Genomic DNA, 12961 nt, shown 5'->3' on the forward strand with positions numbered 1-12961 from the left:
CCACCTTTAATATTGATTGTGTGCGCCACTTACCCAACCACACTTCTGGAGGCTAGTATTTATTTCTATAACATAAAGAAATCATATGACTGGGGGTGCTGTATATGTGGCAGGGGGGGCACTATATTTGTGGCAGGGTGTACTTAATGCTGGGGTTGTGTGTACTTGCCGCACTGATTCTGAAGATCAAGAAGAGATTCTCAGAGTCAGTGCGGTCTTTCCTCCTTCTGACCCTAGGGTGACTCCACATTAGACGTCCTCACTCTAAACATGCAGGGTAAATTATTGGTGCTGGTCCGGTGAGTGACCCAAATGGGACATGCGAGTCACGATCCTCTGAGATGTTGTTGCAGGCTTCAGGGGCAGCTACTTTGGGCCCGGGGCAGCCCAAGAATTGGTGCAACCAGAGTTCAAGGATGCTGCCCCCACATACATTTTTTAAAATTATAATTAAGTAAATATGTCAGCTCCCTCAAGTTGAGCATTACTTCCTGTTGCTGAGTGCTGGCATGTGACACATATAATAACACTATCTGTGGGACTACACAAATTCTAGTCTCTACCATGTTGCTGTTACTTACTGAATAACTTTGACCGAACCAGACTTACTTTAACAGCTATGGATGTTTGACTGACCTATTTTATTTATGACATGTTTGATACATAATATATGCAGTGGAGTATTTAGGCTGGGGTATGCTCAGTACAGTGTCCCAGCCATCTCCAACACTTAACTTTGTGCCGCAGTCCTCCTTGCTGAGGTGGTGGATACAGTGTGGATGCTGCTTGCTAAGGAGGTTGTGCAGGCTAGTCACCAGGGAGCCAGATTGTCCAATAGAGTAGCAGGAGAGCTGAACCTGCTGTCAGAGGGGATCTGCTCCACTAGGCCGAGTTGGACTAGGCCAGAATAAAACATTTAATATATGGTAAACAAATATTTGAACAGGTTTTCTATTTATTATAAACTATACATTGACTATAGTTTGTAATTTAAAGAAAACATAAATATGTAATGGGAACAATTGATTTAATTCCCCAATGTTTGTTTCAGGTAGAAAAACAAGTCAATATTACTTATTGTATAAATAACAAGGTAGAAATGTGTATAACTTAATTTATTAACTCATTGTGTAAAAAAAACAGAATACGGGAGAAATGCATGTTCAAATGGATATTGAAACAAATGTATTTATAAATTAATTGTGACCTAAATACAACAGTAGTCGAATGACTGATGTTCCTGGAAAAGCAGTTTTTTGCCTAGCTAAGCGATAGTGATCTCTGTATCGGGTTTTATGTTCTTAACAATTATAGAAAGGTGCACATATGTATCATAAATATGTAGTTTAGGTGTTGCCAGCCGCACAGAAAATTGAAGTATGTTTTCAGGAATCTGCCCAAAGTGGATGAAACCTTACCTCATGTTAAAACCATTTTTCTTACAACTATTTAAAAAATGATATGTTTTATGTTAACGCAACATCTCGGCTTATGTTCTGTTGACTCGTTTCAAGAGTGGTAAGGTCATACCTATTGAAACTTCTCTCGTGCAGTACGGCATGGTTGATGCTGTCAGACACCTCAATTTTATCTGTGTTGTTTACGTCGGGTGCTAGTGACAAATAGCTGTATGCACATTTGTTACTCTTGCCATTGTTTTACTTTAAAGGGTTATATCTCTACTGCCTTCATCCTCATGCTATTCTGCATCCAATGTCCTCATTAGCTCATTTGTACTGTAGACGATAAAACACCAGGCACTGTGCTCAGTTACTCTTCTGTATCTTGAAGCTAAGGTTTTTGTTTTTTTTATTATTTAGGGTCTCTAGAAGAAGTTAGGTAGAAATTAACACTAGACGTGTTGTCAGAATTACCTTGATTAAAGTAGTTTTGAAGATTTAAAGATAATTATTGCAAACTTGGCTGAAAAAAACTAGGACTGTGTAGGAAAAAGTATAAATTAAATATAGTATAGGGGAGATGTTGGTACCTCTCTGGTGAAAATGCTACAGCAGAGGGGATAATACCTGCTCTGCATTGACCTGCTTCTTTGGTTCGAATCATGAGTCCCTACTCAGGTCACTACCGATGAAGGCTCCGTGGGTCTTCCAAGATGTTTGACAGCCATTCTTCTGAAAGATGCAACAGGATCCATTGGGTATCATTCCAAGCGTGCCTTGAGGCCAGTCCACAGTAAATGACCCTTTAAGGATCATGACAATAGCTGTCCAAAGAGGGGTTTATTTTGAACTCATTTATTTACTTGTTATTATATTGCTACAATAACCAACAAATGAATCTACTAGTCCCAACTGAAAATACTGCCAACAAAAATAAGTGCAACTCTATGTTCAAATATTTCTTAAACAAAGGCAACAGCGTGCCACATTGCTAGCATAATATTTGTTGTTCATCAGTACATAGTTACTCTGAACAATTTAGATTATTGAAAGTATGTTATGTGCTGTGAATTTATTATGCTACCAGACATATTTATTAGAACCATATGGTTCACTGATATATGGGGTATCACCATAAAACTTAAAAAATAATAAAAAACACAGTAAAATACATTCTCATGGCAGGCAGCATCTGTGTTAATTACCATATTTTTGATGTTAGTACTTGCCTAAGGATTGCATGGGTAGCTAAACTATTTGATGAATAACTTGCTAAATATTTCAATTCTTTTTCTTTTGCGTTCTTGAAGTGCTCAATGGGTGGCTTCTCCTATCTTCAAAATACAATTATCTTTTCAAGTTTATGACTTTAGAAGGTGTTTCATAAGTGGAAGCAGCTGTATAAGTGTTATGTTGTTTCTTACCTATTTACTGTCTATCCATTCTTCCCATGCATTATTTTCTAGTGAATTCCATCAAAATCAGCATCTGTTTATTTTACTTCAGCATTGTACTTTAAAGGCACTACACATCCTTTGCTTTTTTTTGGCTCTTTGGAGAAATTGTTCCATATATCTCTTGATTGGAATTGTTGATTCATATGTAAATATGCACAATTTGTTATATATTTTTTAGTCTTTGCTATTTGTTTGACAAATCACCAACAGACCTGGAGCTTTAACAGCAATAGACTATATGCAACTCTCTGCTTGGGTTTTTACCTTCTTCTATAATATTTTCTTAAATTACAAAAAACTCCCAGGGGCCTTCCCCCCCCCCCCACAACTGCTATACAGCTCCCTAAATATACATATGTCCAATCTACGTAAAGGGGAATCTGGCCCTGATTTAGCCTATTTTGTCCTCTGCAATATCAATAAAGTTATTTCATTTATGCTATATAGCTAATATTCATTTTTTGTAATAAGGACAGTTGGTTCTTAATTTTCTACTAATACACCTCTGAATCAACCACTTAAAAATGTGTACACATGAGACACCAGTCCTTGAAAAACTAATATGTTCTGTCAACATTTCAAAGCAGATATCCCAAAAGTTACATCTATGCTGTAAGTCAGCCTAGCTCCAACAGTTGGCTCAGCGGCATGCGGCATGCTGCCATCAGAATGAATAATCCTGGAGGATAAGCTAATTAACTCTTATTCATTTAAACAGTGAATGCAGATTCCAAAGATATGTAAGCCCCCCATTGCCACTACCACCAAACTTTTGGTCAATCCATTGACTGCACATACTGAATGAGATAAAAAAAAAGTAAATGCAAAAACATTACATGAAGATGTTTCAGATAGAATTTGACACCTCTTATCAACAAAGTGCTAGAGTGTAAATGTTACAGGGGAAAAACTTTTTCAAATGAATGAGATAATGTCAAGGTTAGAGATTTTGTTTTTCTTTATTAAAATAGCGTTGTCTTCCAAGAGCAGGTTTTCAAGAATTAACAAAGCAGAGAACAGTTTTACTGAAATGTATAATTGTACTATAACAAATATAGTTTTAAGAAGCTAGCCCAGCATCTCGTCTGGATCATTGTATAAAAGTAGTATGTACAAGCAAAGGAAGAACATGCATAGAGAATCTGTTACGAATGATTGGCAATGTTTGAAATCAAACTTTAAAGGGTCACGTGTCACATAAGGAAGATTTTCACAACCAGAATTTGCAAAGGACTTGCACTTTTCAACTCATCAACTTTACTATGTATTATGAAATCCATGCATTTAGCAAGGTTAACCAAACTTTTTTGTCAGGAGAAGCTCACCCAAATTGCCTCTTTGTGATGCATAATAAAGTCTGTTATTTGAAACTACAAATCCCCTGCAAAGTCCCACTCCAATTATTCTATGCATGTTGAAGGAGCATTATGACAGTGAAACATGGGACATCATCACAGAGTGTCATGCATTACCACACCAGGCAGGAAGGACCTGAGTGGCCAAGAGGAGCTGTGTCTGCATAAAAGCTTCCTTATAAATCAGAATTTTACAGCATTGTACACTGAAAGCTCCAGGTATCCGTTTTTAATGTCTCCCATTGCTACCTTGAAGTGATCTGAGGGATTACATCTTAGCTCTGCCTAAAATGAGTGACAATTTGTCTTGGAAAAAAGCACAAATATTTTATATATGGAAATCCCCTTGATTTGTTTGGTAGTGGAACATAGCATTGTACTAAATAACTTTCTGAATATAAGTATTATTTGTTGTACTTTACTTTATGCATACAACTTTTGATTTGTGCAGATCTTTTATTTTGTGTTGTGAGGTGTCACTGTCACACTTTGTGGTATCTTCTGCACCTAATTAAGCTACAATTCTCCTGCATATTCCCTCTCCAGTGAATAAACTCCACTGTACAAATGGGACACTAAAATACATTTTCAAAGAATCAATGGTTTATTTTACAAATTGTATAGTAATCATTTTTGATTTCTATTGTGTGTTGTTTGGACCCAAAAACCTGGGGGCTCTGGGTATGTCAGAATATTAATTGATCTATGTCACAAAGTTTTGGTCTAAGGGAGAGAGAGAGAAAGGAGCACTTCCCCCGGAGGCTCCTGGGCAAACCTTTAGCGTCCCCACATATAACTATTAGATTAGTGGGGCAATTAACAATAACATAGACAATATAACATTTCATAATAAGGTTAACACATGTTAAGGCATACTGGTTTCGGAGAGAATTGCCCTGCCCTTGAGAGCTTAGAGTCTATCAGCTCCTGCACCATCAGATGATGTCTACATATACACTATGTCTATATACAAAATGAGACCCTAGGTGTTATTAATTGTTGATGTTTAGCTGTGCTTCCTCTTTAACACATTATGCTTGTTAAGCTCAGCAAGTGTATAATAATGTACCAGAACCCTTCCTTGTACTGTGCTAGTTGTATTAAAAATATGATTAGAAATGCTTGTTGTGGATGTTATACCTTGACATTAGAATCATGTTTAACTGTAGCCAGAGCTCATTTTGTAATAGTCATGCATAATTACTGTCAGATGACTTTTGTTCTTCTTATTCTGTGCGTAAAGGCAAAGTTACATTACCAGACGGCCAAGTGAGGCAGGCTTCTCAAAATGTTCCTGGCTATCAAGGTTAATTATCTGCAAATGCAAAATGAGCCTAGTGTTATATGTCATGTCTGTTTAACAGCAGGAAGTTTGACAGCTATTAGGCATTATGTTAAATGAAAATGTGTGAAAGCCATGATACAATACAATATTTTTATTCAAATATTTCATTTTAATCTAGAATAACAAAAAAAAAAATTATCTGTTCTTAACGACTTTGGTTCACATTTTTTTACCTAATGGATAATTAAATGTGATTATTAAATTCAGCATATCTTTTTATTGCTTGTGAACGGAATGTAATGGAACAAAGCAGGGTAAAATATCTTGGTTGTTATCAGTATTTTAATTTGTTGAGCAGAATATAGATTTACTTAGACATACTCACGATCAGGGAGAGTTAAGAAGCAATTGGCTCCCATTTTCTGTATGCTCTATGTCATGCATAGTTAATCATTCCTGAAGATGGCTTTACTAATTGAATTATGCATTATTAAGCGGCAACCTAACTTTTCTTAAAGGAAAGACTTGGCAAGAATTGTATCTAGAGTACAAGAATATGTGGGTTACATGCTGTTTTTCGCAAGTAGTTCATTGGTTTATTCAATCATTTAGGAGATGATAGGGTAGATGTGGGTTCTACTTACTGACTGTTTTATGATCAGTCAAGGTTCTCCTGCAGTCAGGTAAAGAATAATACATACTTCAATTAGTGAAATGACACTGATTGATCTATGTAGTATATAGAGCAATCAAACTTCTCATGCAGGACCTATGGTCTTACCTATGGCATGCACTGAAAAGCTGCAAAACAGTATTATTTTAATCCGTGGGGTTTTCCAATTAAGTAAATGCTTAGGTGACTACAGGTGAAGAAAAACATTCAACAACTGCTGGAAAAAGTAGAAAGTATTGGTTTCTGCCAAGTAGTAATTCCCACAGAAACAATCATGTTTCTGACCACTTTTATCCTCCACATTGTAACTGTGTAACCAGACAAAATGGTCAACCTCGGATTGACCTTAGAGTTTTTAAACCTTTTGTGTGATTTATGTTTCCGGTGCCCCCTCCTTGTATTTGCTTGCAAACATAGGAAAGATCTTGGTCATCTACCACCATCTTAGTTCCTTCAGAGGTTCATGGTGGCAGGCACAAGTGGTCATTTCTAATATTGAGCAATCTACTTCTATTAATGGGCAATTCATTTCAGGCCATATTTTAATATTTCACTATGCAGAACTTCCTTATTCACATTGATATTTTTTCTTCACATATAGCTATGGACCTATATGAACGAACAAGCTCTTTTCATGAACCATTGGTGACCTGATTTAAACTCAATAGATTTTTTTTAAAACGCCTAAAAACAGCTGTTTTTTTTTCCATTGGCAAAGACAACCATGTGCATATTATTATAGCAGTGAAAAAAGCCAGTACAATAAAAAAAAACAGCAAATCTGAAATGAGTTTTATAGCACTGTAAGAAAAGAAATTGGTATTCTGCTACTGTTTCATAATCTCTTTAAACATGTCTCCATGAATAAATTCTTATTTTTACTAGACCAGTACCATATATGTAGAAACACATTAAGAAGCACCATGAAAGTCTTTTAATATGTTGTATTTATTTGGATGCTTAACTTTTAAGTACGTGAACGGAAAACATGTTTTCCGAGGTCATAATTTAAAATGAGAGGGTCAGAAGTTTACATGTAATTTAAGCCATTTTTACTTTAAAGAGATAGTGGTAGATAAATAGACCAGTCTCCCATCAAAAGCGGTAGAGTCTAATACAATGAGGGAATTTGAAATTGCATTGGGTCGGTATAAAGCTACCCTGAATCTAGGACAAGACCAAGGACTGGTTAAGGTCTGACTCTTTACATTGGGAAAAATGGGCACACTGGATGGGCCGAATGGTTCTTATCTACCATCAAATGCTCTGTGTCTCTGTGCAAGATGTATGTGTTGAAATATACAGAAAGATAGATCTTTAATAGTATGCTTAGTACTGACTATACTATATGCAAGCCCTCCTCACCTATTGTTCTGTAAGTCAAATTTTTATGTTGTATACTACTTGCTGTGTCCTTTTCTACCCATTTCGCAGGGCTATGGAATATGATAGCACTATATAAATAAATAATATAGGACAATAATCTGAATGCCGATTGGGTAACAAGTTGTTAATAATCCTAAACACAAGCACTTTTTTGTTTGCTACAACAGGTTATGCCGATCAAGAGGATAAGCATTTTGGAACCTGCGAAAATAAGTATTGTGGATTGGGCAGACACTGCGTCGTAAGCCAGGAAACTGGACTGGCTGAGTGCATATGCATGGAGCGTTGCAAGCCCCATTTTAAACCTGTTTGTGGATCTGATGGCAAACTCTATGAAAATCACTGTGAAGTACACAGAGCAGCCTGTTTGAAAAGACAGAAGATAACCATGGTTCATAACGAAGACTGTTTCTTTAAAGGTAAAATAATTCATCATTTTTTGAACAGTGTTATAATGAGCAAGTAAATTATTCAATTTATCATTTTCAATATTTAATTTCTTTAAATGTAAAAGAAAAGGCTGAATATATTTTTTGTTAATATTTTATTATGTTCTCTTTTTTTTTTAAGTGTTTATTGCTTTTAATAGCATTTGAGAATGAAAGAAACTAAAATAATGAGGTGTCTGTTAGAAGTAAATTGGCTAAAAAAAATGGATTGACCCTTCTAATATGATAATAACATATGATAATATCTGGTTTGTATATTTAACCATATAGTTGTATAGTGCTACAGATCAGTGAATACCATGACTAGTGGAATCCTTAGTTTTCCTTCCACCTTAGAGCCATCCTTCCCACCAAACCCAATTGAAGCATTCGTGCAAATAACCTCTGTGAAAAAATATATATAGAAAATAATTACACTAGTGACCATCCAGTGGAACATACAAGGGTAAACTACCCAGAGCTCTCCCTCTTTTGGGAGAGTGGCTTTACGAAGGGCAGGGCAAGCAGTGTTGATGTAAAGCTGGCATTTGTTGGGTGTATGTAGGGGTAGGACTAGCCCCAGAGAGCCTTAAATTACAGTTGTGCATATATTATATATTTATATATTTAGCTGGCATTCCCATATATTTAGTTTATTCTTACATTCAAATTACAGAACAGATGCTTTTGGAATAGTCTAAAAGGGGATTAATTAGGCCATTTGTCAGAATATACATATAGAAACATAAAAATATTGGTGATGATTAATTTCTGGAAAATTTTATTATGAGTGTTTTTTAGGAGATGACAAATTGTAATTGGGATACCATTTGTAGAATCAGGGTGGTTGCTGGTACAAAAGAAGTGTCAATTAGCCAATTTGGGGTGGAAGGTAGACATGCTGGGGGCTTCAAGGCAGCATTTCTCGTCCAGACCTGTCGGTGGGTGAGTTGACACTGTTTATTGTCTCCTCTTTTCAAAGGGTTTGTTTAATGGTGGGTTAAATTTTGGGTCTCCTCATGGGTGCTGCCCTATTGGTGTTCTCAGGGTTTTTTTAGTATGACAGGACAGGGGAGTCTTGCAACACTAGTGCCACAAGCCCCTATGTCAGGCAGTGTGGTGCCTCAAGGGGTGTTGCCTTTACAGACAGTTGGGGAGAGTTGTGGACTTAAAAGGGTGGGCCCTCTAAGCTGGTGACAAGCGGCTAGGGTGTTGCAGGAGTGGCTGGCTTAGCTGGGTGTGGCGGTGGTTAGACCTCCCCATAGGTGACGTTCAATTGTAGCCAGGAGTGGCTGCAGAATTTTCCTGTTATCGGTTCTTCAGTTTACAATGGGATTGTTTATCCAGTCATAATGGTTTCACCAATTTGCTTTATATATGTTATTCTTGGTTAATAAAGCGGTGGCCTTCTTAATCTTTAAAGTATAATTAAATCAATGAGCTTTTTAGGAGCTTTAAAGTCACTTCACTGATTTAACTATGCATAATACAGACACAGCACAGTTCATTCTTGCATAGAAATATGCCCCACTCCCCACCCATTTTCCCTTTAAATGGGGGTGTTTCCCACTGCCGTCAGCGGGACTAAATATACTTATATATATGTATAGTTTTTGGACAGTTAGCCCCCTGCCATTTAGGCTTGGACAAAATTCAGGGGCTTTTTTTATTGAATGCTGCCAAAAATGCTAATGAAAGCTTGTTTAAGCCCAAAAAATGTGTAAGAGAAAAAGATGACTCGTCTATAGCAGGCGAGCAGATAAAATGTTGGGTTTGCTAGTGGTTTTCATGTGGTTCCTCCTCGTTAACAGAGATTAGTATAAACGCATGAAATAAGCAATTTTCTTTAAAAAAAAGTTTGTACAAATCCAAATGCACAATTTGTTGTAGCGTTTATATAATAATTTTCAAGAAACCATATTACATTTCAATTATTCTCTTAAATGTTTTAGCATGTGTGTGTCACTATTATAATAACAAGAAACTACAGTTTTATTTACTAATACTAAGTGTAAATCTAGATAATAAATGATTGTTCCATTTACTTTGTGGATTTGTATCATTTGCTTTAAACATTTGAGCAATTAGTATTTAGTAATTTTGAAACCTATCTATTTAAAAGAATAAAAAAAGAACAGAGCTATCCTTAATTAGCAAGATGCATAGATACAATGGGAACCTACTAAATTACATGTATTCCTTTTCCCATTTGATGTATGGAAATGCTAATTGAGTTTGATGATGCGAAATGTAAGTATGATTGAAAATATTGAACACAACAAATACCAAGGTCGTTTGGCAATATATTAGCCCAGTTGTATGTTCTGTCATCACATTACCCAACAAAATGGGCTTAACAACATACACACAGATATGACAAATATATCTTACATTTATTTATATAGTGTAAGCTCTTTCCATAGCGTCGTTACAACAGAGCCTGTAAAATAATAAAAATTAGCAAAATAACAAACTGGTACAAAAGAAGAAGCTAACCCTGCTCTTCCGAGCTTACAGTCTAGTTGGTGGTTGAGGGGGAAGTGAAAGATTAGAAGAGGACTACTTGCATAAGGATGAAGTGGTTGCATCAGGATGATCTGTAGAGGTTGTTACTCATTCAGATGGGTTGATTAAGATGCTGGCTGAATGTTAGGAAGAAATGTTGAGGTTTTTAGAGGGCTTTTGAAATTTCTGTAAGAAGGAGAAAGTCTGAAAGAATGGGAATGGAGTTCCTAAGGTGGGTTCATAATACACCAAAGGAAATTGATTAACGATATTGGTTAGGGTTGGGGCAGGGATGTCGGAAAGAGATGTAGGCAATGTGAGGGTACAGAGTAAAAGGGGCAGATGTTGAGGTGGAAGGATGAGAGAACCCCAGATACTTAAGTAGGGGTGACTAGACTGAAGTAGTTGAGAGTGGCTTGTGATGAGGAGTGGGGTCAGGGTACCATCTGATGAACACCATGGGTGAGAATGTTATCCCTGATTATGTAATTTTTTTTTTAAATCTGGAGGTCAGAGTAGGGTGTTAAATGTGGAGAGGTTAAGGTTTATGAAAAAGGGAAGAGATTAATGAAATAAAATAGGTTTGGAGAGCTGGAAGGCTGATATATAGGACTAAGGGTAGTGCATGGTTATACTGAACTGTGGCAATATCAGGACAGGAGGCAGTAGAGATGCTGGAGAGAAGTGGCAAAAGTGTGTTTGGGGTAGTGGGTTGACCTAGAGAGGAGGAGGACAGCAGTTTAGAAACAGCAGGTGAAGATAGGCCATAAATCGGTATACTGAAGTCTTTCAGGATTTGGATATGGGGTGATAGAGGAGAGAGAGCCATGCTGCAAAGTGGTCCAAGAATTGAGAGGTAGGTCCAGGAGGATGATAGATCACAGCAAAATGCATAGCAATTGGGGAGAAGAGACAGGCAGAATGCACTTTAAAAGACAACAAGTAGAGGGAGGAAATTGGTGACAGTTATTGAAAAGTTTAGTGGGGGGAGAGGGGAATTCAAACACCCTCCCCCTTGTCTGCCTCCAGGTCTAGATGTGTGGCTAAAGTGTAGACCATTGTAAGAGAGAGCAGCAGGAGAGGTTAGCCATGTTTCAGTGAGTGCAAGGAGGCTGAGGTGGTTTGAGAGTAAAAGGTTGTGAACAGCAGTGAGTTTGTTTCACACAAAGTGTGCATTCCAGAGGGCACAGTAGTGCTGGGATAAATGTGGACTGGTTTGACATTAAAAGAATTGCAGTAGTTTTTGTTTACATGGAAAGTGCGAGGACGGAGGAAGGTTGCAATGGTGGGTCCAGGGTTAGATTGAATGCCCCTTGAGCACAGAAGGAGGAGGGTGCAGACCAATAATAAGTGAGATTGAAAGTTGTGAAATGGGCTCCCTTCACTTGAGATTGGTTAGGAGTAAGGAAGGAGGGAAGGGCAGAAAGGAAGGATAGATGTGAACTGTGGATGGGGTTGTTAAGAGGAAAGAGTGATCAAATCTATTCGAAGGGTAGGGGTGCAGACGAGAAGTCAAAGAAGAGTCAAAACCTGTAGGGGGTCATGCTGAGGATTAGGATGAGTGGGATAATAGACTAGGAGGGTCACCCGTTGACTGCAAAGGTAAATGATATGTGGTTCCTGCTGTTTTCACCAGTTTAACTCCAGTGTAACTCTTATCTTTCCCCTTATGAAGAGTCAATTTGGGATGAGGCCACTGCAGTTACATTTCCAAGCAAGGCCTAGGACTTTATAGGGCTACCTCACAAGTGGTCAGAAAAGGTGATTACATATAGGATGCTGATGTTTCACACCTTGCCTTAACAACTGCAATTAAGCTAGACAAGAGGGCACCAAAGTTAACCCTGGAAAATCAGCAGGGTATACATAGAAGGGAAATATATCAGGTAAAAACAAGAGGCTAAGCAGCAGATGAGGGGTTCGCTGTGCACCAGATGCAGAGGTCAAATAAGCATACCAGGTGAAAACAAGGGGTTAAGCAGGAGATGAGGGGTTCTTGGTGCACCAGAGATAGGGATCAAATAAGCATACCTGTAACAGGAAAATATTGTGGACATATATGATCGCCAAATGAGCAATTTAAGGGAAGCATGAAGAGCAGGGATGGATGTCTAGATAATCTGTGTTAGTTTAATGAAGGAACCATTAACTGATTTTGGTGGGTTTTTTTATATCAAAATTTGCTGCATTTGAAAACCAGTCAAAATAAAGTCATGTATTGGCAATGAAAAGGTCTCTGGCAATATTTCAAACTTTATCCAACAATTTTATCAGTCAGATTGGCTTCCAAAAAGCTGGATAAAGCCCAAAACAATGCCAGGAATCTCTTTCTCGGCAATTAAATAAATTGTTTTTTTTGTAGCTGTTCTAGTGTTTCATATCTTTCAAACTGAAATTGTCACCTGATATTATTTTGTCATTTGCATTCTATCCATGCAGCTTGAACTCAAGAAGCTGCCTTTCCTAATTACA

General features: G+C 37.3%; 1 protein-coding gene across 2 annotated transcripts in view; it reads left to right on the forward strand.

Annotated features, from left to right (window-relative positions):
• The window catches only part of FSTL5 (follistatin like 5), a 195226-nt gene that overhangs the window by 65880 nt on the left and 116385 nt on the right, over nt 1–12961 (forward strand). For both annotated transcript variants that reach the window (XM_053460009.1, XM_053460017.1), the window contains exon 4: nt 7724–7975. In XM_053460009.1, the coding sequence (XP_053315984.1) occupies nt 7724–7975 (252 nt within the window). The remainder of the gene's footprint in view (nt 1–7723; nt 7976–12961) is intronic.

The sequence above is a fragment of the Spea bombifrons genome, chromosome 1 (assembly GCF_027358695.1).
Source record: "Spea bombifrons isolate aSpeBom1 chromosome 1, aSpeBom1.2.pri, whole genome shotgun sequence".
Taxonomy (NCBI): domain Eukaryota; kingdom Metazoa; phylum Chordata; class Amphibia; order Anura; family Pelobatidae; genus Spea; species Spea bombifrons.